General features: G+C 39.1%; 3 protein-coding genes across 8 annotated transcripts in view; 2 read left to right on the top strand and 1 right to left on the bottom strand.

The window, feature by feature from the left end:
• Positions 1-6,861, top strand: part of clip1a (CAP-GLY domain containing linker protein 1a) — a 29,580-nt gene extending 22,719 nt beyond the window's left edge. For 4 of the 6 annotated variants that reach the window (XM_079689095.1, XM_079689094.1, XM_079689098.1 and 1 more), the window contains 10 exons: positions 9-146; positions 234-340; positions 768-879; positions 992-1,035; positions 1,191-1,211; positions 1,794-1,911; positions 2,388-2,538; positions 3,659-3,705; positions 5,530-5,657; positions 5,799-6,861. In XM_079689095.1, the coding sequence (XP_079545221.1) occupies positions 9-146; positions 234-340; positions 768-879; positions 992-1,035; positions 1,191-1,211; positions 1,794-1,911; positions 2,388-2,538; positions 3,659-3,705; positions 5,530-5,657; positions 5,799-6,027 (1,095 nt within the window). In that variant the 3' untranslated portion in view covers positions 6,028-6,861. The remainder of the gene's footprint in view (positions 1-8; positions 147-233; positions 341-767; positions 880-991; positions 1,036-1,190; positions 1,212-1,793; positions 1,912-2,387; positions 2,539-3,658; positions 3,706-5,529; positions 5,658-5,798) is intronic. The other 2 variants (XM_079689097.1, XM_079689096.1) reach the window with 1 other exon arrangement.
• Positions 6,862-7,141: 280 nt separating this feature from the next.
• LOC307044067 (dual specificity protein phosphatase 18-like) lies at positions 7,142-9,131 on the top strand. The gene has a single exon (XM_079689103.1). The coding sequence runs from the start codon at positions 7,631-7,633 to the stop codon at positions 8,177-8,179; it is 549 nt and encodes a 182-aa protein (XP_079545229.1). The 5' UTR covers positions 7,142-7,630; the 3' UTR covers positions 8,180-9,131.
• tgoln2 (trans-golgi network protein 2) lies at positions 8,949-14,025 on the bottom strand. Its single transcript, XM_079689100.1, has 4 exons — positions 13,833-14,025; positions 11,330-11,937; positions 10,699-10,782; positions 8,949-10,612 (listed from the first exon to the last, which is right to left on the bottom strand). Exons 1-4 carry the CDS (start codon positions 13,885-13,887, stop codon positions 10,607-10,609), a joined length of 753 nt encoding a protein of 250 aa, XP_079545226.1. The 5' UTR covers positions 13,888-14,025; the 3' UTR covers positions 8,949-10,606.
• Positions 14,026-24,807: the final 10,782 nt, after the last annotated feature.

Below are 24,807 nucleotides of genomic sequence, written 5' to 3'. Positions count from 1 at the left end.
CTATTTAGGCTACAGAGGTCTCTGGCACGACCGCTGAGGCTCTGGAACAGCTGACAAAAGAGAAAGCCACTTTGATGCAGGAGAAGAACGAAGCTCAGTCTTTGCTCGAGGAGCTCCGAGGCTCCACGCAGAAGACGGAGACACAGGTGAACTCTCAGAGGTGAAGCGGCTCTTCTTATCCTATTGACCTCTGGGTTTTCTACAAATATGTGTATTGTTCATTTTTGTTTCAGCTGAAAACATTGAAGAAAAACAATTCCAAGTATCAAGACGACCTGAATGTATCCAAAGAGCAGCTTTGCATAGAAACTAAGAGGACTGAGAGTCTGTGTAAGGAAATGTGAGTATATTTAAATTCAACATTCAAGGCTTTTATTGTCATTTGTACATAGCTACAGTAGTGTAGTTATGACATGAACATGTTAGGTCCAAGGCTCCTCCAACAGTGCAACACAATAACACAGATAACAGTGCAAGTAAACACAATCAAATAGAAGTAGTGCAATAAGAGTCTAAATACAAGTTGCAAACAGGTGAATGTTATGGATGTTCTTAGTTCAGGTGTTTACCAGTCTTGGCTGCTTGTAACAGATATCTGTTAGACTTCAATATGAACAGTAGTAGGTGGGCTACAGTAAATAGATATGGTGAAGACGTTTGACCAATCAGAATCGAGTATTCAACTAAGCCATGTAATAATGTTGTTTAATATGTTGTACGGTTTTTATCGAAGTTGTAAGATGAACTTAACATTTGTTATCATTTAGAGAGGAGCTCAAAGAAGCAGATTCTGCAAAGACGCAGAAGCTGCAAGATGAGAAGAACAAGCTGAATCTGGAGCTCCAAAACAATCAGAATCACCAGAGTGATCTTGAGAAGGTGAAACAATTCAAAAAATACTCTCATAAACCTTCAAGCATTAAACATCATGTTTTTAGATTTTGATCTGTTGACCATGATTCGATTTGAACACATTTGTTCTTTCTCTTAGCTCAAGGATGAAAACTCAAAACTCAAAAAGCAGTTGAAGCAAAGGTAAGACAAAGCATCATTTATTTTGATTTCAGCAGTTGCACAGACCTTTGCAAATTCACAAATAATTGATAAGCATGTTGTTTCAATAAACATTTATATGAATGTACATGAATTATTAAGCAAAAGCTATCATGCTGTTTTGTTCTTCCTCAAAGCCTGCCAAATAATACTTACAGGTATTTAAAGCCTTCATTATTTTTGTACTGTTGATCATCATCGTGTGTTACATACCGTATATCATCCACACATCCATATCATTAGAGATAAGCAACAAGCAAGCTACGGTCACATTACGTTTCCGTTGAATGGCCTTTCCCCAAAAACGATGTGATGTCTGCTTTAAGCTGGAATGGAGGGACTACACACACACACACACACACACACACACAAACACACACACACACACACACACACACACACACACACATACACAGATTTTCTTATGACAACATTCTTGTTTTTTGTGTGAAACAAAAAAGTTGACGAAGGAGGAGGAGCGGGCTTGAAATCACGCTACAACAGGAACAAATTATAATGTGTTGTCGTTGTCCTCTGAATCTCCAACCTAAGTTCACCAAATATTTTAACCAAACTGCCAATTTTCGTTTGTTTTAGTTCCCTGTATGTCTTCTCAAATATCTGAAAGTTGCAAAAAACTGAGCTTTATAGTTGAAAATCTGTTGGGGCAAGTTTTTCTCTGCCTTGAGGGACTGTGTAGTGCACCTCTGAGATATATGTTGGTATTGTGTCTCTGATAGTGAGAGCACCTCCAAGGAGCAGCATGAGAAGGAGAAGGCTACCCTCCAAAAGTCCATCAATAAAAACAGTGCCTTAATTTTGGAAAAGGACCAGCAGGTGGAAACCCTGGAGAGCGAGGTGAGAATCTCATGCATTTTTGGTTTAGCAGAATATTAATGTAACTTTTGAGTTTGCACAAAATGTATTCAAGCAAGTCCAGATTTGAGTGTGTGCACAGAAAGAACGGAGACTTAGTGAGAAAAAGGCACAGTAGCCGATGCGGAAGCTATCTACGCATTTCTTCTTGCCGGTTCAAAACACTTGAACTTATGGGTTTTGTGTATAAGATCTCAAATTGAACTTTTGCTTTTATTAGTGTTGTAATTCAAATCACTTTTTTTTATCTTCAAATGATGTTTTAATAGAAGCCCTGCAATTAACATTTTTCATTATCAATTAATTGAATGATTATGTTCTTAAATTGATCACGTTTTCTTTAACGAATGACCTGTTATCAAGATAGTTGCCAATTATTCTCCAGCTGTTTAACTAAACATAGCAGCTCTATTTAATTATTTCAATATTGAAATAAGCGTTGATTGTTTTCTTCACAGCTGGGTGCACTGCGTGGGGAAAGTGCCTCGGTTAAGACTCTCCAGGGGACGATTGAGGATTTGGAGCGGGAAAAGACTAAGTTACAGGATCGAGTTCAAAGACTGGAGAAGGACCGGGCGGCAGGTCCTGAAAGCATCAACAGGTCCTCAGGTAAGAAGGGGTTTAATCCACCACCACTGCTAATACTTCAGAGCTGGGGTGTCCAAACTACGGCCCATTTTGAATCGCCCGTCAGCAAATAAAAAAAGTATAATGGGATATGGCCCATAAATGAAACTTGTGCTTTTCTTATAGTACTTCTTAAATATAAATCAGGGGGTCCGCGGGGTCCTAAAAAGTATTAAAAGTTGATAAATCAATTTAGCAAAAATGAAGGCTATTAAAAAGTATTAAACAGCATTTCCCAAGGTATTACATTTTGTAGCTTGTTTTCAATAAGTATATAAATGGTCCAAAGAGGTTGTATTCTACAGTCTGCCTGAATGTAATCATTGCGTAGGTGTGTAGTGTGATTCTGTGTCGTTTATTTATGGCATCCCGTTGGATTTGACGTCATCTGAACAGGACATCTCACGCTCACTGCTTGATAGCGCGAAGGTCCGTTTACGCCGGTTGTTAAACAACATCGTTATGGGGAAATGCAAGTTTGCGTCCAAATGGTTGGAAGATAAGGAGGAAGGACAATCAATACTGTATATAGTCAATGTGAGGTAAAGTGTGTCGCCAAGGCAACCGGTTAAAATTCAAAGTGGTGATGAGGTCTTAAAATGTATGGAAAGGGTCTTAAAAAAGGTCTTAAAAGGAATTACATTTGACTTCAGGATTCCTGCATATACCCCGTAAATGTAACAATATATGAAACAGTAGTATTCATGTGTTAATAAGACCACCTTTCCAATAAATTCAGTCAATTAAAGTTGAAAACATTTTCCAACATATCTTAGTTGATAAGAAAAAAGCCTAATAACTTATTTACAAAACAAGCTTGAAATACGAGCTTCCTCTTTCTCCTTATTATCGATCTGAGCTTCTGTTTGAAGGGATGAGCTGCCAACACTCACACGCATCATTTACCAACATTTGATTGATTTTGCTAACTTATAACTGAACTTATGAGGCGATACACCTCTAGTGAGTGGCCCAGGTATATTTTTCTGTATGTGGCCCTCGGTGAAAAAAGTTTGGACACCCCTGCCTTAGAGGTCAGTTCTGTGTGAAGGGACCCCAATGGAAGGAAATATTCTACTCGTGTTTTTCTTCTATCTTCCAGGTGATGAAGTTTTGGAGCAACTAAGGGACGACAAGCAGAGCGCAGAGGTGTGTGTCCTTTTGATCTCCTCCTGGATAATACTAACACTAGGTCTGGATGGACTGACGCCTTTTGCCATTCATACATCCAGTGTGAAGATGCTTCCTTACCCTGGCCCCAAAAACAATGTGACACATATTCAACCTCATTTACATTTGTCATCACTTTTGGGGCAGTCGTATGGACACCGTCTCACTGAATGCAGTTTGTGAAATGACTGTGCTGCTTCCTCAGACATTTACTAACAAAAACCACGTCTGATGTAGCAGTAGACTCTGAATTGTACAGTGTGTTGTTTACTCGTTACAGTATAATGTTTTACAGAGGTGAAAGGAAATTCAAAGCATACTGATGACAGCCTGTCTCTCTCCTCCTCGATCACTTCTCATTTCCTGCCTCCTTTTACTTAAATGTTATACTGTATTTTGTGTGTCAGTGATGACTTGAGTGTGTTGTCTGGCAGAAGGTTGGTCCTAATTTGAATCTCAACATTTTTTTATTCTCTTTTTCTTTCTTAAACTCCGATTCCTCTCCTCTGCCCTGTCTCTGATGTTGGCAATGCTACAACACCATCAGGCAGCGGTTTGTTCATGTTTTCATCAGCTTCACTTGTGCATGTCTGTCTCTGTCACCGTGGCGTCCAGTGGATCACATCTTAGTCTGTGTTAAAACTACAAACGGTCGTACGAAGATAATTCAAGCTTGATGAACTCAAACCTTTAGCGTTCAATAAATGCGCTGCTTAAATATTCCTATATAGGCAACTCCAGCCATCATAGCAAATCAGATCTGTTAAAGGGACAGTTCACCCCTTTCACCTGTAGTGCTAGTATATAGAAATGTATTTATTAGGATAAACCCCTAGAGAGCTAGTCATCCATTTAGACATTTTGCTGAGTGTTTGAGAGATAGCGATTAGGATCCGATAGCTCCAATGAAATGGAAAACTCAAAGCCCTAAACAAAAACAAAAATGCAACAGAAAGCATGAGCCATTACTAATCCACGGGTCCTTGTTGTGTGCAGTTTTACAGAGGAACTATTTTCTTCCTCTTAAACTACGCTGCCAACTGTATCACAGCACAGTGATGCGTGGATCTACTGCTGGACGAGAGCCAGGATCAGCTGTTGATTATTTTTGCGTTAAAGGGTCAAGCTTTCTCAAAAGAGACATTTCAAATGCTATTTTTTATTTTTAGGTTTAACTAAATAAAGGTTTTTTATTATTATTAGTCCAATCTATTGAACATGTCAGAAACAAAAACATACAACAATAATAAATATATATATATATTCTCTTTTTTCCTTTTTTTCTCACTCAAATGAATAATTATAACAAAGTACAAAAAAATAATAATAATATTTTTTTTTTAAACAATAATAATTCTCAAATAGTCTCTTGTCATGTTCAACAGGGGCAAGAAGAAGCTTAAAAAACCGTTTCTGGTCCTACCCCCTCTAGCATATATTTTTCTTATAAATAAAATATTAGGTCATCGTCATCAGTGACATGTTTGACAAGGTTGACTCTTACTTGGTGATACACTTCTCATAAGCGGGTATCTTTCTAACTTTCCTCATTCCAAGCTTGAGTTTCTTCTTCGGCTGACGACTCAGTCACAATTCACTATTATAACTTAGATAAGATTCATTGTTTTGGAATATGGCAGGGCATAGTTACTGTTGTATAAATAGTGTTTTAATAGAATGAAGGCAACATTTTGGCACATAAATCAAAGTTTAAATGTCACAGGGTGTTATACATACTGTCATAGATCATAGATGATCATTCAGCAGCAGCACTGATGCTAATACTGTGTTTCCCCTTGTCAGATCGAGTTCCTGAATTCAGTCATCGTTGACCTTCAGAAGAAGAATAAGGAACAGAAGGCAGACTTGGAGACAATGGCTGCTGCTGCTCTGAATGGAAATAATCCAAGTGAGCTGGATAACTATGATGAGTAAGTGTGTAGCTGTGAGGTCGAGTGGTCAACCCAAAATAAAAACGACATTGCTCCGGATGGCCAAAGATGTGTCAGACTCGTATATGTCGCGGCAATACAACTCATTCTGTAACTCATTTTCAACTTGTTTTTTTGCAGCCACGATAATCAACCCACAAAGAAGAAGCTTCCTCCAAGACTTTTCTGTGACATCTGCGACTGCTTCGACCTCCACGACACCGAGGACTGTCCCACACAGATGCAGATGCCCGACTCTCCTCCACACACCGCCTACCACGGCGCTAAGGGCGAGGATCGGCCATACTGCAACATCTGCGAGGTCTTTGGCCACTGGACCGAATCCTGTAACGATGACCAGACCTTTTAAGCCTTTTTTTCCCACCCTCGTTTTCCACCCTCGTTTCGCACAATCAGTACATTTGCACATCATGTTAAATTTACGCTGTGCTTTATGGGTTTGGGTTTGTACGTGTGCATTTGTGTGCTTGATTTTGCAAAGCATATCTGTCGTCCTTAAGCGCTCTTATGGGAGAACGTCCTCCTCAGAATCCCTTCATACAAAAAAAACTTCAGAGATAATCATTTTCAGCGGTTAACTGTTTGTATCTGTAAAACATTTTGATATCCTGGGCGTGTGTGAGTGACAAGATGCTGCGGGGGATGTTTCATGGTGGGAGAAGCGATGATCTTATCATTTAATTTATCAATATCCTAACATTGTTTGCACAGCTTGTTGGGGGCTACAAGATAATATAGTATCATAAGAGGTGTTTATTTGAAACTGTAAATTACTTTATTGAAAAAATATCAGTTTGCGCAAAAAGATTGGTGAGCTATAGTTTATTTTTTTATGCCTGGAAATATGATGTACTCTTTAAAGGTTAAATAGTATGTGTGTAGTTTTGTGAAAGGTGATCCCAGGGAGAAACTTTCTCTCTTCCTGGAGTGCAGCGGAGAAACCCAGTGCTGATGGCTTTAATGGGAACGTTTTGTATGGTCTTCATGAAGGAACTGATGGACGATTGCTTGCAAAGAAGCAGTGAAAGCACTTCAAACTCAGTTCCCGTGAAATGCCCTTTCCAAAAGGTTTCTTTGCAATTTAAAAGAGCATTTCTCTACGAAACAATAAATACTTTGGTATTTATTTTCAAATGTTTTGAATATCTGTATTAATAATAAATAAATGTATGTATAAATTAAATATTGAACTTTTGTTTTGATTGTTACATTGAAAGCGCAGTCACTGTTTACGACTTCACACAGTTTCAGATTGCACTTCAAGTACAGATCCATCAGTGTGTTGCATTGCTCACTTTATGATCAATCAACATTTATTTATATAGCCCAATATCACACATTTTACATTTTTCTCAGGGGGCTTTAAAGTTATTACAGAATATTAATATGAATACAACACCCTCTGTCACATCGGAAAAGGAAAAACTCTCAGAGAAACCCAACAGTTAATTGGTAAAAATGGAGAAAACCCTTAATAATAAATTACATTTGTATAGCAATGTTTCAAGGTGAACAAACAAGGCAAATAATAAAGGAAAAAAACCGAGGAGGGATCCTTCTCCCAGGACAGACCGACGTGCAATATGTCATGTGTAGCTTCCCAATGCTAGTAAAAAATCCAGGTATAAATAGCCTCATATTGATTTGGTTTAAGAGTTCTGAATGGATTACTGTGTGTGAGTTTTTCTTCTATAAAACAAGCAAAAACCGGTGACCGTGGCTAAAACAGATCGAAGAAACAGATGATGGATGGACAGCTTTAAAGTCGAGAAGCTGAAAGAGACCGTCAACGTTGTGACACCCCCTCCAGCAGAGGGCGACAGGTTACGCGCTCTCATAGTTTTGTCCTTCCTGAGTTGCCGTACCCCGGGTTACTTGTTACTACAGCTTGCTACGTTGTTTACAAAATTCCGTGAACCATTTTTCTGACAGTGCTGAATTCCCCTCGTTTTATGCATCAGTCGGGTCTCGCAGGTCTCTCCGGCCTGTGCCGAGTCACCGACCACCTGTACCTCAGTAATGGCCGAGCCGCAAACGACTCCTCCCAGGTGATCCGGTGCAACATCACCTGCATCGTGAACGTGACGGAGACGAAGAGCCGCTGTCCTCTGCACCGCGGGGTGGAGTACATCCACATCCCACTGCCCGACTCCCCGGCCTCTGCTCTGGGGGAACACTTCGACGATGTGTCGGATAAGATCCAGCTGACTGCGGAGCTCGGTGGCCGGACTCTGGTGCACTGCAACGCCGGGGTGAGCCGCTCCGCCTCGCTGTGCATGGCCTATCTGATGAAGCACCGCGGGGAGTCTCTGCGGGGGGCCCACAGCTGGGTGAGGAGCTGCCGCCCGGTGGTGAGGCCCAACAACGGCTTCTGGAAACAGCTCATCCGCTATGAGATGGAGCTCCGTGGGTGCGCCTCTGTCCGGATGATCTGCACCTCCATGGGAGAGGTACCAGACATTTATGAAGAGGAGGCCAGGAACATGATGCCACTGCGATGATGAAGCCTCTTTATTGTAACAACGAGGGAATGCATGAGAAATAATATTCCGTATCGTGTTTTGCATATACAATGAACTGCTGTTTGTATAAAGGCTTACAATGTACTCCTTTTATTATGGAGTCCAATACATTCCAAGGGTAAATATTGTACTCTTTACTAGTTATTCAGCAGCTATAGTAACTTATTTTAGATGAAGATGTATGTCCACATAAAAGGTTTAATATATTATGAAATACATGCATCCCATGCTTTTCAGGTTTGGCCAGTATTTAGTTTGGGCCCCTTGTCACATTTTTGAGTTGTTACAAGTTCCACCAAATAGAGATTTCAACTAGATTTTCCAGATAATTTCACTGGGGTAAAACTATCAAACATTTGATAGTTTGTTTCCTTTTTCCTGTTAAACGTCTGATGACCAGTTAGATTTATTGTGACCCCAGATGTGTCCTCCCAGGTTGGGAACTCCGGAAATAAACTATTTAACGAAAGTACTCTAAGTGAAATGCTTCTTAAGAATTGTGTCATTATAAACTATTATAGTATTAATTGTAATATAAATATGTATTTCCTATGTTGATCAGCTACAGTTGACATTAATACATAAGTGCTATTGTGTTTGTATTTTTTAAATAATGCTTTGTATGTTTTTTAACATTTTACTAAAGGATCGGATTGTTTTTCAGCACTGGCTGAACGTGATTCGACAGGCACTGAATCACGAAAGCAGGTGACAGTAAAAGCAGTCAAGGAATCCAATTCATTGAGGCTAGAATGTACAAAAAGCTTTTATTTTCGAATCAAAACACATCTCAATCGATTAATTGGACGGAAAATGTTGCAATAAACACTTGATTGACAACAGGATGTTTTCATATGGACAGCAAGGCCTAACAAACTGAAATAAATACCTATTCATGTAGCTAATATGTTCATTAAACATCTTGAAAACATGCCGTTTCATGCTTACTGCCAGACTAGGATGACTCAATGTTTTTTCTAACAAATGTTTACTCGTGAAAAGAGCAAATTAATTAAAAGATGTTGCGTTTTTCTTTGCAAATGTAACAATAAAAAATATATATTTTGGACTTTGATTCTTCCAAGAAACAATTAGATTAGATTTATCTTCCTTTTTCCAGATAGCATTTTTTAAATAAATGATAACCCTCAACCGGTACAAATAAAGTCATAAGTTAGGAAACAGGCACAAAAAACCCCACATTGAATCACAGTAAATTCGTGCACAATTTGGCACAAGACACAAACACACACACACACACATACCCAAACGGAACAATTGTATCTAATGCAATAGTGGTCTACTATCCCCAGTCACGTTTATTCCAATAGCACACTCAAAGCAATAAATCACCTGTCCAACGTTCCTCTTTGAAAACCGTTTTAAAGGTTACAACATATCAGACTACAGTTTCATGCAAAGCAACGAGTGTAACAGGTAAGACATATTCATCAAAAGAGGAAGTTACAGAATCAGACAGCAGCTTCCAGTAATGCAAGTTATGCATGTTATCATTGCGGATCAATTAAGATGCGTTAACAAACCCAACCCTGACAGCAGTCAACACGTTATTCCTTCATCTTAGGAGCTGGTTCAACCTTTTGGGGAGATATTCACTTTCTAGCTAAAAGTTAGATGAAAAGAGTGAAAGTGGTATTGTATTACTTTTGACAGAGCCATGCTGTCTGTTTTTCTGTTTCCAGTACGTATGCTATGCAAATCTAACCCTTTTGCCATATTTACTGGAAATGTTTTAGAGTGGTATTGATCTTCTTACATAACTCATAGCAAGAAAGCAAAGTACAGCCTTTCCAAAATGGACCACTTCCAGCACAGACTGAATAAGTGTCAAACGTTAGGCAGTTCAAGTTGGAGAGCATTGTTATTGTCCAAGCATCTCACTTGGAAAGTAAAGGTCACATTCAACTAAAACTCTTGTTATATTTTCTCAGAGACATTTAACCACAAATAAATTGTACACGGACAGTCATTTACAAATGGCTTATTTAGTGCACAGTGCAATAATGTACTGTACATACAAATCTGGAATCCAAACAGATAATCATTTCCTCTGCTACCTAAATATCCTGAGTCCGAACCTTAGCCAGGTCAAATGACAAAATCGCCTTTAAAGTGGAATAACGACAAGTGCAATAACAGCATGCTTATTTTACCTTCACTGCATCTCACTAATTCCCTCGATAAGGCAACAGTTTCACCTGCATAGTCACGTGATAAGCATCTATTGGTATAGAATAAAATAAGGTCAATTTATCTAAAGGTGGAGTCGACGCAGAGAGAACCAGGAAAATATATAACGCCAGTATCCATTCACCCTCTTCTTACACACACCCCTAGTTTTTTTTCAGCAGCTCAAGGCAATGGCTTCCAGATCATGACTTAAGATTACATCTGAAAGAAAATGGAGAGAATTCATTGATATGGTATTTTTTAAATTGAAAAAGAGACTTGAGTGTATCTTCATATTGACAACTTACACTCTGGTCCAGCTTCTGGTAGTCTCCGGATTTAGGTCGACGAGCAGATCTGTATTTCTTTCCTTCCAAAAGAAAGGCAAAGATCTAAGGGGAAGAAAAGAGATATTGGCAAGTTTTCCACTGAATGGTTGAAGCTTTACATACAAGACAAACCTTGATATGATTAACCGAGGCATCGCAGAGGAGAAATCGCTCTGTATCAAAAGAAATCAAGCATTTCTCCTAAAATATCAAACTATCCCTTTAAGATTGTTCCTCTCAGCTGTAGTGCTTGTTTGGGCCCAGAAATGAATCTGCAAGTCACAAGCTGACCACATGTACCACATATTTAGTCACAAAATAATAAAAGGCTGTTGGTCTAATAAAATAATAAAAAACACCAGCAAATATTTCCCCGTGTTAAACGGTGACCCACTTAATCCATTGCATATAATGGAGACCTGACCTGAGTGTGAAACAAATGCAAAAGATATAGCTAAGCCGCTTCTGTGTTTCAAAGAATTCCCCTTCTGTCTACGTTACACAGACTGAAATGGTTGACACACACACACACACAACATTTTCATCTGAAATCTGGGCCAGTGGAAACAGGAAGTATGCTTCAAAAATGTGCGAGCTTAAACCCAGGTACCTTCCGTTTGTTGTGGTAGGTGATGTAAAGCCCTGCCACGAGCACAGCTGTACAGACAAGGTAGGCAAAGAAATGACTGCTCTCCTCCACATCCTCTTCTATTTGTTCCTTATTTGCGCCGTCTAATTGTGATTTATTCTCATTGCCTTCGTCTCCTGGCTTGGTGTTATCTACTTCTCCCTTGGGTAACAGGTCTTCAGCTTCTTTCACAGGTTCTCCTTTCACGGATGTCGTTGTGGTTGCAGGCTTAACAGTGGGTGTTGTCTTCCCTTCTCCAGGGTCCTGGTTATTCCCATCTGTCCCTTTCTTGCTGTTTTCATCATCGTGGCTTTCCGCACTTGTTGTATTCGTCTCGTTGTTGTCTTGTCCTTTCTTGCCAGAGTCCCCGTCAGCCTGTGTGGATTCGTTAGACGGTTTGGTCACATCTGACGCTTTTTCCCCGTCTGGCTTTACTGTGGGTTTTTCATCTGCTTCTGGTGTTTTTGATCCTGGGACGCCAATACCTTTTCCTCCATCTTTATCTTCAGTTACAGTAGAAGCAGCTACGTTTGGAGTTTTCTCTAATGAAATGGGTCCTGCTACTGCATTGTCCTTGGTTATTGGTGCGCCTGTAAATAAGCACAAAACAAAACACAATCAGAGATTCAAGCAGAAGAACACACAGGATGGGGACAATAACAGAAATTGAATTGCCATCTATTAATAAATGCTAGAAATGCTGCCATTGTTTATCCCTCAATTAGACCTCGATACATCTGCTCTTTTCTCCACTGCCTTAGATCTTTGTTTCCCTTTGGGGTTATAGCGGCCAAAATCATAAAGAAATAAACCAGAAATCTAACTCAAATAAAACCGCTGCTGAGGCACCACTTAGAGTAGGGGTGTCAAACTCAATTTCATCGCGGGCCACATTCGCATAAAGGTTGCACTCAAAGGGCCGGTTGTAACTATATAAATATATAATATACATATAAAATAATGTATTATATTACATTATTGCCTCTGCATTGGATTATTATCGGATAGGAAAATAACTTAGTAATTAACTACGTCTGAAAGCAGAAGCAAATAATTGCAAGTCTCTTCAGTGCGCATGTCACAAAACGAGATGTATTGTGGGACATGTAGTTTATGGGCAGCCTGCTTCTGTAAAGTGGCATGTAACCGTATAATAAACGTATTCTATTCTTTGCAAGCTCTTGCGGGGCCACATAAAATGAAGTCTCGGGCCGGATTTAGCCCCCGGGCCTTGAGTTTGAGACCCCTGACTTAGAGGATCTTACGCAGGGTTCAATGATCCAGACCAGTATCCATTTCCACTACTAGTATGTTCTGTGTCACCTTTTTGGTAAGGTCCTTTGTTTTTGTATAGGCCAAGAAGATTTCATTAGATGATTAGATTATATGATGTTAATAGCACAAAGTAAAAGGGCTCGAGGTGGAAGAAAAAACCGCCCGTACTAAAAGACGAAAGATGAGAACTAGTTTGGTGTACAGAATGAACCGAAATAAATGTAAATAACACTCATCATTATTTATAGGATAAAATGGATGAGTTAATTCTTCAGACAATGTTAGATAAGATTGACTTTATTGATCCCAAATTTGGAAATGTTTCCGTCACAGCAGCATTTTAAAACAAGGCATTGCACATAATGGGAAAATAAAAAGAGTAGGAAACAAACAAACATGAAGTATAAACATCTAAAAATAAAAACACTATGATGGCCAAATTACAGCTAACAACATTGAAAAGTAAGATATTATTAACATTAAATATGAATGTAATATGTACAGTATACATTTATATTTAAATAAATGTTAATTTGTTTCTTATTATTTTACATCACAAAGACGTTTTAATTTGGACACCATCTCACTTTCAAATAGTAATATTTATGACATTTTTAAAAAGCTTGATTATTCTGCTTCATATTGCACTACATATTCCTAACATAAATGCAAATCATCCCAAACTAAATCACATTAAAAAGACTGAGGCCAGGTGGAGTTTCCGGATTAGAGTACTGTTTATCTGGGTGTGTAATTAAACTGAGTTATTAATAGGAACTTGGTGACAGGTCAATAAAGCATTACGACACAAGCCATCACTTACTTTAACAGCCATTGCAAGTCTCAGTGTGTCTGTCTTCTGTGTAACATGATATCTTGTTTTGTGTATGGTGTTTGGTGAAAAATAAACCCATTAAATAATTCCCCTTGGCATGTGTGCAGTCATTACTTGCCACAAAGAGGCTAAATACACAAAAGGTACCAGAATAATAAAGTAGCTAGACATGTAGCTGTGTTTTAATTTATTTAACAGACACTCGTTCGTTGATTGGCTAATTTTCTCTGAGTTAAAACAAGTGATACTTTGTTATTCAGCAACATGGACACTTAGCTTGATTAGCTATCAGGGATTATGGAGGACCAGGTATCTGTAATGTATTTGAATAGCCTATAAGAAGAAGAATACACAGCAAAACGACACAAAACTCACCTCTGACCAAGCAGACACACAGACATGTTGTGAGCAGCAGGAAAGCAGTCCGCATCGTGTCTCGAAAAGGATTAAAAACCGATAACTAGTGTGTTTATTCTGTCTCCTTTCAGCTCTCGACTCTATCCGCGTAGTCAGATTGACAGGTTGGAGCTTTTGACTAATTCTGCTTCCGTGTACCAACCATAGCCTGTTCTTCTTCTGCAGGGGAAAATACAGCAGAATGCTCTACCGCCACCTAGAGGTAGAGTACTGACACTACAGGGCTGTGTTTTCCAGCAAGGAAAGCTAGAATGCAATAAAAAGAAGCTTCACTGTTCAATATTATTTTCAGTTCATATTCTTTACTTCAATCCCCTTTTTCTGTAAACAAGTGTTCTTGTTTGTGAAATAAATGTGTACTTTTCTGCTTATTTTAACTGCTTTTTTATTGAAGTTCAAATGTACAAACCTGCATTTCAAATTAACAAGTTACATTTGAAGTCTCATGAATGTTCAAATGCCATCAATCACAATCTTGATACATTCAAATGTAGTTGTTTGATGTTAATGACAGAAAGAACCAGCATGTTCTTCTTCTGCAGGGGAAAATACAACAGACTGCTCTACCGCCACTTACAGGTAGAGTACTGACACTACAGGGCTGTGTTTTCCAGCAAGGAAAGCTAGAATGCAACCGAAACACGCTTCTTTGTCCTGTATTACTTTCAGACTTTATTCAGAATGATTCCCGTAATGGCACTTCAGCTGCTTTACACAACACACGAGGACTATCAGCTTTCTTGGCATGCATTCATACAGGATATGCAGTTGCTTGCTTAAGGCAGGACTGTCTATTCTTTACACCAATGCCTTCTTTCTGTACACAAGTGTGACGTGTCATTGAGAACAAAGTGATGAGTACGTAAAACTCTGTGAATATGAAACGTCTCCCACAGTATAAGGACAGTTTAAATGTGGTTTATTTGTGAAATGGATTTAATTGTTGTACTTATTCTTAACTGATTTCAATTGACATGCATTTACATCTAACAAAAAGTTATATTTTTCAAGAGACCTTCATGTTCAAATGGCAATATTCAATGTTATGAATCACAATCATGAGACATTCAAGTGTTGGAAGAAGTAGCCAGATCCTTTACCTAGTGCAAACAAAGGTACTCTTTATGCACAATGGCCCATCTAAGAATAATACTAAGAACAGCAGTATTGTATTGTTTAGGTTATTTTGTTGTCCTAGAGCATTTAGGTATTGTAGTTTGTCCATGTGGACCGAATTTACATACTAGAAATACTGTGTAAATGAGCAGTAGGCTACTCTACTGTATTATACTATATTGTGTTTTTATATGCAGGAAGTAGGCTAACTGTGAGTGTTAAATAAATGTTGTGGTGTAGAGAGTAATACATGGAAATACTAAAGTACAAATATGTAAAAAAGGACTTAAAGGTGGGGTAGGTAAGTTTGAGAAACCGGCTCGAGATACACTTTTTGTTATATTCCATGGAGTGCTCTTAACATCTCGATAGCAATGAATATCTTAAGTGCTTTGACAAAAAATACATTAAAAAAATGTCATCTGTGGAAGCCGTAGTACTGTAAAAAGCACGACCAATCATTTTAGCCGGCTCGGCTAAAATAACTGGATGGCCTACCTGCCTGTCAGCCTTCCATCTGTGCACACATTTATCTCGTACCCTCATTGGTCATGTGCGCGTTCGTGTGTGTTGGAGGAGGGGCTCTGTAAGTACGTGGCAGATTTGTTCCGGTTGTGTACTTTTAAATTCTAGTGTACTCGAGCCGGGGGGTATACTACGAAGCTGGTTCAACCTAACCTGGATATGTTTGAGTTAGCCGGTTGGCCTAATCCAAAACATACGCGCTCTCGCTAAACGGTACTACGACGCGGGTTATCAAGTGGATCGCTCAAGCCAGCCGTGTCCTATCTAGTTAGGTGCGCGTTCACATGAAAGGGGTGGTATTTGGAGCATTCGACCAATCACAAACATGGAGAAGCGTACTGACAGCGCAGCGTCATACTTCCTGAATGAAAAGTCAACTATATAATTAGACACATTTGAATACGTTAAACTTTAAACATCCATGACTTAAACACTTTATCCAGGATAAAAGCCACATCACCTGCAAGGTGAATACAGCTGGTAAAAGAAAAAGTTTGAATGCGTACATTAACAGGTTTATGATATCACATCACTGCCCCGTCTAAGACACGAGTGGATCTGACTTTAATTACATTTGTCTCGAGTGTTTCGTCAACTTAATGTGTTGCTTAAAATAATACTTCTGCATACAGTATGTGACCAGGGCCGCCTTAATGCACGGGCTGACCTGGGCTGAAGCCCAGGGGCCTACGGAGATCGGGGGCCTATCATGAGCCAATTAAAAAAAAAAAAAAAAAAAAAAAAAAATTCAATTTTTTTTATTTTTTATTTCGGGTGTTTTAAAAAAAAAAGTTAAATAAACAAAGTCTTGGCTTTCAGAATATGAAACTTTCATTTCCAAAATCACACGATAAATACATTTTTGAAGCTTGTAAAGGGAAGACGACAGCTCTCCCTCGCCACTCTGCTGTTGCACAGCGCCGCCCCCCCTCCCTCCACTGAAATTATGAATGTAAGGTGTATAGTAATCATAGATAACACAGCAAGGTCCGTTACAGTTTGTCTTCATCTGATTTAAAAAAAACAAAGTCTTGGCTTTCAGAATATTAAACTTGTTTCGGCAAACTCAGATGATAAATACAACTTTGAAGTTTGTAACGGCATAATTACAAGCGGAGAACGGAGTAACTTAACGTCACAGCAGGCATAACAACAGCCGGTGTTTCTCGTGAGGGTTTTCCCCGGGAAACAAACACAATACACACAAACGCAAATATACACAAACACACACACGTCAGAATGAGAATATGTTTCACATGTGACTTATTCAAATTGCGAGTGATTGAGTGAAGAAAAAGTTTGAGTGGCGCTCGGAAAAGGAAATTGTTGAGGGAAAAGGAGTTTCGAGACAAGCAGCTGTTACAAAAAATGCCGAAGCTTACAGGTTATTTTAAACCTGTAGGCCAGGATGAGGAGGAAGGACAGATGAGTTCTGTACCGAGCGGTAGCGGTGCCGGCCGCGGGGCCTCGGAGACAAGTAGGCCGTCTGGTTCTGATAGCGATGTGGAGTAGCGGGAAAGGAAAAACAGACAGGAGGGACATTATCTGTTGGAGGAGATGGAGAGGACGACGAGGACTTGCTACGTGGAGGGGAGCCAACGGCAACCAGACATGAGGGAGGCCTGATACGTCACTCATATGGAGGAGAGGACCAGGCGCGTGTAGAGCAGAGTGGAGAAGGGCGATCACAGAGCCTGCCGAGGCTATAAATGACTTTGATTTGTTGTTTAAATAGGGGGCCTACAAAAACTATCAGCCCCAGGGCCTGATGGCAGGTTAAGGCGGGCTTGTATGTGACACTGAGTGCACGGCCAGATACGGCTCCGCTGACTCAGATAAGGAAATATATGATACATTATGATGTGATATACCGCGGACTGTAGCCTACTTAATGTTACTCTGATCCGGTTACTTATGTTGTGGCAGATATTTAAGTAAGCTTCCTTAACGCTAATGTTATAATAGTCAGATTGCTCTGAAGATGGGAGGTCATATTCTATTAATGTTCACGTTCACACAGTCGGTGATCTTTGCCGGTGTTGCAGTATAAATTGAGTCATGACAACTGGCGACATTCTATTATTTTCGTCATAGGAATCCGGGGCGTGTACATTGAGGACCCATTGTTGACTTACCAGGAAAGAAACATCGTTTGTCGTTTACGTTCATCTTTTGCTATATCTGCCTTCCTAGGATCACTTTGCTGCACATTCAGTACTCGTATGTGAGGTTGTGGGTGAGAGGCCGATATCGTGACGCTTACAGGGAGGTATCGAACATTACAAAGTAGGTGACTGTGTGGATGCCTGTTCAAAACATTGCAAACTTCAATAAATCATTTAAATTATATATTTGTGTCCGACTTTCATTTGTTCATCGTTCTTAATGTGATTTATAGTAGCTTTGATAGCTGTCCATACCTTCAGACAGCCTAAAAGTAAAACACAAGTTGTTTATTCACAGCCCGAACGCTCATCGAGATGACTGGATCAGTCATGACAACTTGTGATCAGCTCAGATTAAATTGTGATATCAATTCTGTAGCTAACCTCCAGGGAGCAAGTTTATTTTATGAAATACCTGTATCCCTCTCATCACAACAAGACTCTACACTGTGCAGGAAAAACAATTACATACATGAAAATAACCTTGATGCATGGGAATTAAACACACAAACTATCTTCCGTAGCTATACGGATATGTCACAATAACGGTAAACCACAGAAAAGTAAGTCCAGCGGGGCACAAGTTGAATACATATAATACGGTAGTTCTATTATGCCTTTAAGCCTATACGTTTAACCCATAGGAACCCGGACCCATTTCTACTTTTGGGGAAATTAAGGGGGACGTCATTTAGACTAAATAGACACATTTCTGACAAGTAACCCCCCTAGTGTCAAATATCTGGCCTTTAATGGTAAAGTAACTCTTATTTATAACTTAATGAACAAGGATGATGTTTTGGTTTGCATTTGTTTGAACATACTATGAATTGAAGAATAAAGCATATGTTAACTAAATATAATTCAATCACTTAAATTAACTGACCAGACCATAATCATATTTCTACTTGTGCATATATGTCACTCCGGGTTTACTGTGAATGTTTAGGGTTAAAGTCCCGATGTGACACCATGTGTCACAGCAATATTTATGGCATTTGTTTCATATCAATTTCATCAAGAAATGTTTCCACAACAGGTTAAATGTAATCAGAATCAGAATACCTTTATTCGTCCCACAGAGGGGACATTTACATTTGTTACAGCAGAAAAGAGCCGAAGACAGCTTAATGTTGAACAAATGACATGTCATGTAAGCATTTTTATTCTTAAATGGCTTGAATATTAACTTTAGCAACAAAAAACCTTTCCAAATCTAGCTAGTTCTGTCACATGTTTTAGCCTGACACATGGACATCTTGGACATGTTGTTGTGGGAAGACAAAAGCAAATGACAAGGACCATGACCCCAGACTGTTCAGTGTGTGTCACTTAGGGACTTCATGAGATAAAAAAGGCTAAAGCTGTATAAGGAACTTTCCAGAACATTTAAATGTCATGTGACACCCGTGTCTAAGCAATTCTGCCTGCCTTCCGTGTTCCTGTTGTTATTTACTTCCTCTCTGCCTTCTTCTGATGATTTATCTGTTCGTTTTTGTGTTTAATTCCCATGCATCAAGATTATTTTCATGTATGTAATTGTTTTTCCTGCACAGTGTAGAGTCTTGTTGTGATGAGAGGGATACAGGTATTTCATAAAATAAACGTGCTCCCTGGAGGTTAGCTACAGAATTGACAATTTAATCTGAGCTGATCACAAGTTGTCATGACTGATCCAGTCATCTCGATGAGCGTTCGGGCTGTGAATAAACAACTTGTGTTTTACTTTTAGGCTGTCTGAAGGTATGGACAGCTATCAAAGCTACTATACATCACATTAAGAACGATGAACAAATGAAAGTCGGACACAAATATATAATTTAAATGATTTATTGAAATTTGCAATGTTTTGAACAGGCATCCACACAGTCACCTACTTTGTAATGTTCGATACCTCCCTGTAAGCGTCACGATATCGGCCTCTCACCCACAACCTCACATACGAGTACTGAATGTGCAGCAAAGTGATCCTAGGAAGGCAGATATAGCAAAAGATGAACGTAAACGACAAACGATGTTTCTTTCCTGGTAAATCAACAATGGGTCCTCAATGTACACGCCCCGGATTCCCGAAAATAATAGAATGTCGCCAGTTGTCATGTCTGATTTATACTGCAACACCGGCAAAAATCACAGACTGTGTGAACGTGAAATTGAATTGAATATCACCTCCCATCTTCAGAGCAATCTGACTATTATAACATTAGCGTTAAGAAAGATTAATTAAATATCTGCCACAACATAAGTAACCGGATCAAAGTAACAGTAGGCCTACAGTCCGCGGCATATCACATAATGTATCATATTTCCTTATCTGAGTCAGCTTCTTGAGCCGTATCTGGCCGTGCAACACTTACAGTGTCACATACTGTATGCAGAAGTATCATTTTAAGCAACACATTACGAAACACTCGAGTCAAATGTAATTAAAGTCAGATCGTGTTTTAGACGGGGCATATCATAAACCTCACACATTCAAACACTTTTTCTGTTACCAGCTGTATTCACCTTGCAGGTGCAGCTATGTGGCTTTTATCCTGGATAAAGTGTTTAAGTCATGGATGTTTAAAGTTTAACGTCTTCATATTTGTCTAATTATATAGTTGACTTTTGATTCAGGAAGTAAGACGCGCTGCGCTGTCAGTACGCTCCATGTTTGTGATTGGTCGAATGCTCCAAATACCACCCCTTTTATGTGAACGCGCACCTATTTAGATAGGACACGGCTGGCTTGAGCGATCCACTTGATAACCTGCGTCGTAGTACCGTTTAGCGAGAGCGCGTTTGTTTTGGATTAGGCCAACCGGCTAACTCAAACATATCCAGTTAGGTTGAACCAGCTTTGTAGTACAGGCCCCTGAAACTCTGGATCCACCGGTTCAGCAACAACAAATCTGTTGTTGCTGAACCGGTGGATCCAGTTCCTCTCCTGATTCCTTTTGAACAACCTTCAGATTATTCCACTAGGTCAAAAAGTTCAGGCTATAAGTAATCTGGTTACATCTTTTCCTGCCTTGTGACCAATTTTGTATTTGATTTGAACACATGTCCTCAAGATTATTATTATTATTATTATTATTATTATTATTATTACAACTGGTAGGAAGTTAAATTATCCTTTTTGTGCATGTATATTTCATATTTACTTTATATACCAGCACGTATCTCTATTAATGTTTCACAACAATCTATGTTTGCTGATTGAAGTCAGTTGACTTGTATTTGTTTTTGTGAATCTTCTTTTTGTGAATTAGAATTAACTTAATGCAGGGGTGTCAAACTCAAATACACAGTGGGCCAAAATAAACAAATGGGTACTAGTCGAGGGCCGGACTGGTTCAATGTTTATTGCAAAACTTATTGAAATGAACTTATTGCACATATTAAACCTGGAACTAACAAAGCTTAAATTAATTGCCTATAAAAGCAACATTACACATTAAATAATCAGTTGCATTCATTTCTTCTGGCTCTATCTGCAGCTTTTCCGGAGTCATTTCTTATGTTTACATTTTTCCACAGGCCAAAAACAGCTTGAAAAAAACTATTCCCCTCAAAGAAAAAAACAAACATGCCCTGTTGTTGTGAGAGAAAAAAGTGCAGAAGGAAACATAACATCCATTAAACTCAGGTTGCTGCTCTGTGATGCTCGTTCAAGCAGATACTTGGCATCTCATCTCGGGTGCAAGTTCATCAATGTTTGGGCTCAGGCTCTGAGCTGAGGAGACCCTCAGGATGGAGTGAAGGTGTGCGTGCAATATACCGGCGGGCCAGATCAAAATAGTAATTAAACATTATCCTGTGGGCCGAAATTAAATCCACCAAGGGCCTGATTTGGCCCCCGGGCCTTGAGTTTGACACATGTGACTTAATGGCTGCATTATTTAGGTTTACTCCAATAGCACTAAAACACCACAACATAACAAGTGCCTCCTAGTTATAAAAGCAACAGTAATTCAACTGATTACAAGGACTTTGTTAAGAGATGTTAACTTAATGAAGTCGAACTGTAACGATAGAGTAAATTTAATTGGAAGTGGATATATGGCTTAGAAAAACATACATTAGAAATCTGGTATATATATCTTTGATAAAAGAGGGGAAGTTATGCAACCCACAACATTACTCATGATTCTCCGTTTGGATATGGCAATTACTGATCCAAATATATATTGATCTAATAATGGTAGTAGTTTTTTTGTTGTGTATGCCCGGTGACAATATCCAAATCCAGATGTATCACTGTAAGATGGCTGATATTTTCCTATTGTATTTACAACCTTTTGTGCTGAGTTGACCTGAAGTCCTGAAGGTAAAGCGAGCACTAATACAGAAATGATTCACTAATGCTCCACTGCAGGATGCATGGAGGAGATAACATTTGTGTGATTATTGCCACCTCCAGGTTGGTTGCTGATATGATTTTATTTGACTGGTGGTGTCAGTGTTTGGCCTGATCAGCAGATGGCAGTATTGATATTCAGTGCAATTGAAGAAAACCTGACAAAAGCACATCATGACACCAGACTACTTTATGTGCATGTGATTGTGAGGGGTTCGCAAGAACTATAATCAACCTATTGTACAATTATACAACACGTCTAAGCATATAAGGATTGCATTTCTTATCGAGGAAGAAAAAAACCCATTTCCTATTAACATAAAGTCACTCAACTGTACAGACAGGCACCATGACAATAACGTAACAATATAATATGGATTACAATTGATGGTATGCTTTAGGGACGAGATAATGATCGACATGTTAATTGGAGGTGTTTTACATCTCAGCTGGGTGTGGAGGACCTGTGGGTTCTTGTAATGAATATGTCTTAATTGTGGCAGGCTGCTTGACATTTGAAAAGTCCGATGATCCCTCTCATTCTTGACACCCATTTGCATTTCCATCTTTAAGGTCAAATGGGTATGAATAATACATTAAGGAGGTTCTTAAGCTCACAGCCAGCTATACCTATCTCCACAAAGGCACCAGCTGAGTGTTGCTAAGCTCAGTGAACGCTACAGAAACAATCAATTAATACCACTTTGGGAAACCACATGTGAAGCAATCAAGGCATCCTGACATTAATAGGAATATAAGGTCATGATTCAATGGAAGCTATAGGAACAGTCTTTTCTGATTAGTTTGATAAAGCCTATAACTCTCAGCTAGTTTTTATTGTGTGAAGCAGACTAAACGGGGCAATCAAGTGTGTTTCTAGGTTTTCATTATCAAAAGTGTTTAAAACATTTTGTAGATTTTTCTCAAATGAAAGTTCTCTGTGCGATATTACTACGCATGTGAACGTTCAAAGGGTTAACCTGGAATAAATTCAAGATCAAAGGAAGGCCCAAAAAAAGAACCTTGGCAGGAGATTGGAAGAATTTAATGAGCAAAAATTAACATGTATTAAATCTGACCTCGTGCTTACATGGCAGATGTTGAGTGGAGCAGCAACCAGATACGTTATTAGGCGTGTTACATTTTGAGGGGAGCCTGGGAACTGCCTATGCTTTCAACAAAACATATATCATATATCAAATTGTGCTAAGATCATCATGTTTTAACAAATGTCATGATATTTATTTCAATAAAGAAGATTTTAACGGGAGGGAATTGTATTAAATAGAGAAAAGATTCCTCGTATATCCAGCACATTTGAAGTCATTCACTTGTGGGCTGAGTTTCATAATAAGGCTACTGTCTTAGGGGAATAGCACGGGATAGTATAGCCTTGAGGAGACAGATTTGCTGGCTGTTTTGACAACTCATTACCTGTAATTTCAGTGACGGATCGGTGGAGTGGCTCAGACTAGGCATCCGTGGCACCAGAGAAGCTGTGTGGTTTGTGCCTGGAATGATGTAAGATACAACGGCAAATAAGCAAAGATTTATTATGGCTAATGATTGCTTAAAAACAGAGCCGGGGAGACTTGACAGTTTGGTGCCACTTTACAGAGAATGGTGGAGTTGGGGCAGAAACGGAAACACATCCTTATTTCACCTTTCTGTACTTCCAGAAGAGTGTTTATTAGAGGGATAACTCTGTCTAATGACACTCACGATTCATTCTGACACACAATTTAACAGTACATTGATGATAAATACTATCTAATAAATGAATATCAGTCAAATACTTCATTGAATTTGTCAATACTAAGATAATAACGGTGGAATTTAAGTTTATTAGTTAACCCAGCGTGCTCTTTTGGTACAGTTTGCCCCATAGTGCTGTTTAATATCTGGAAATGCATTGTTAAAAAGTAAAGTTTCCCCGTACTGTAGATCTCCCTGTGCGTAAGTTCTTGGTTAAGTTTCTATGTCTGTCGAAAAGGAAAGGTGCGGGGGGTTGTATCAGTTGGGCTTGTCCCCCCCCCCCCCAACGCTCTGCCATAATTGGTCCATCCCTGGCACTACTCCTCATCTCTAAAGCCACCAAAAACTGTAACCTACCTTGTGTATTTTTCACTAATTGAATCGCCTAATGAGGTCCCCAGGGCTCCATGCCATTACCTCTGAGTTAATTAAAGCCTAAGCAGTGTGCCAAACGGTGAATAAAGATGCAGTGAAAGTGCAAGAGGGTTCTCTGGGATGGGATGGGGCTGACCTGCTTTTCTGTCATTGTTGTGGGACATTATATTCCAAGAAGGAGCAGATGTCTATTATTTTTTTATTTGTATTTATTTTAGGCTTCACATTTTGTTGCCATGGCTCAGGCACTTATTTTCCAGTGTGGTTAGCCTAATTCTGCTTTATTAAACATTAAACTCACTGCCACCATCAGCAAGGATTTTATGAAGATGTACAACTAAAGCAGAACGCAGAAGACTAAAACATGGCAGGTGTGTTATGGATTTCTATTCAATTAGGCGTGGCTGTAATCAAATTATACTGCTCATTAAATGTACATTTGTAACACCTACAAAACACAGTTATCGACTTGTTATGCACTGTGGTCACTCGTGTGGGAATATTAATCCAAACCACATAACCTTGTTAAATGACAAAAACACGGGCTGATAGAATGTGAAAAGACAAAAAGAGACATTTCATTTAAGAAACAATTTCAAATGTTTATTTAACATGTCAAAGAAGGGGCACACACTCGTGAATTGAAAAGGGGGGG

This window comes from Notothenia rossii, assembly GCF_949606895.1.
Source record: "Notothenia rossii genome assembly, chromosome: 6".
Classification (NCBI taxonomy): domain Eukaryota; kingdom Metazoa; phylum Chordata; class Actinopteri; order Perciformes; family Nototheniidae; genus Notothenia; species Notothenia rossii.
The sequence above is the reverse complement of the archived record's forward strand: the minus strand, read 5'-3'. Positions and strand labels throughout refer to the sequence as shown.

Bases quoted from the DNA above. Each gene is read 5' to 3' on its own strand.
- LOC307044067 (XM_079689103.1), top strand. From the start codon at position 7,631: ATGCATCAGTCGGGTCTCGCAGGTCTCTCCGGCCTGTGCCGAGTCACC.
- tgoln2 (XM_079689100.1), bottom strand. From the start codon at position 13,887: ATGCGGACTGCTTTCCTGCTGCTCACAACATGTCTGTGTGTCTGCTTG. The intron at 11,938-13,832 runs GTGAGTTTTGTG...GCTTATTTACAG, and splicing joins GTGTGTCTGCTTGGTCAGAG to GCGCACCAATAACCAAGGAC. The intron at 10,783-11,329 runs GTACCTGGGTTT...TCTTCCCCTTAG, and splicing joins CCTACCACAACAAACGGAAG to ATCTTTGCCTTTCTTTTGGA.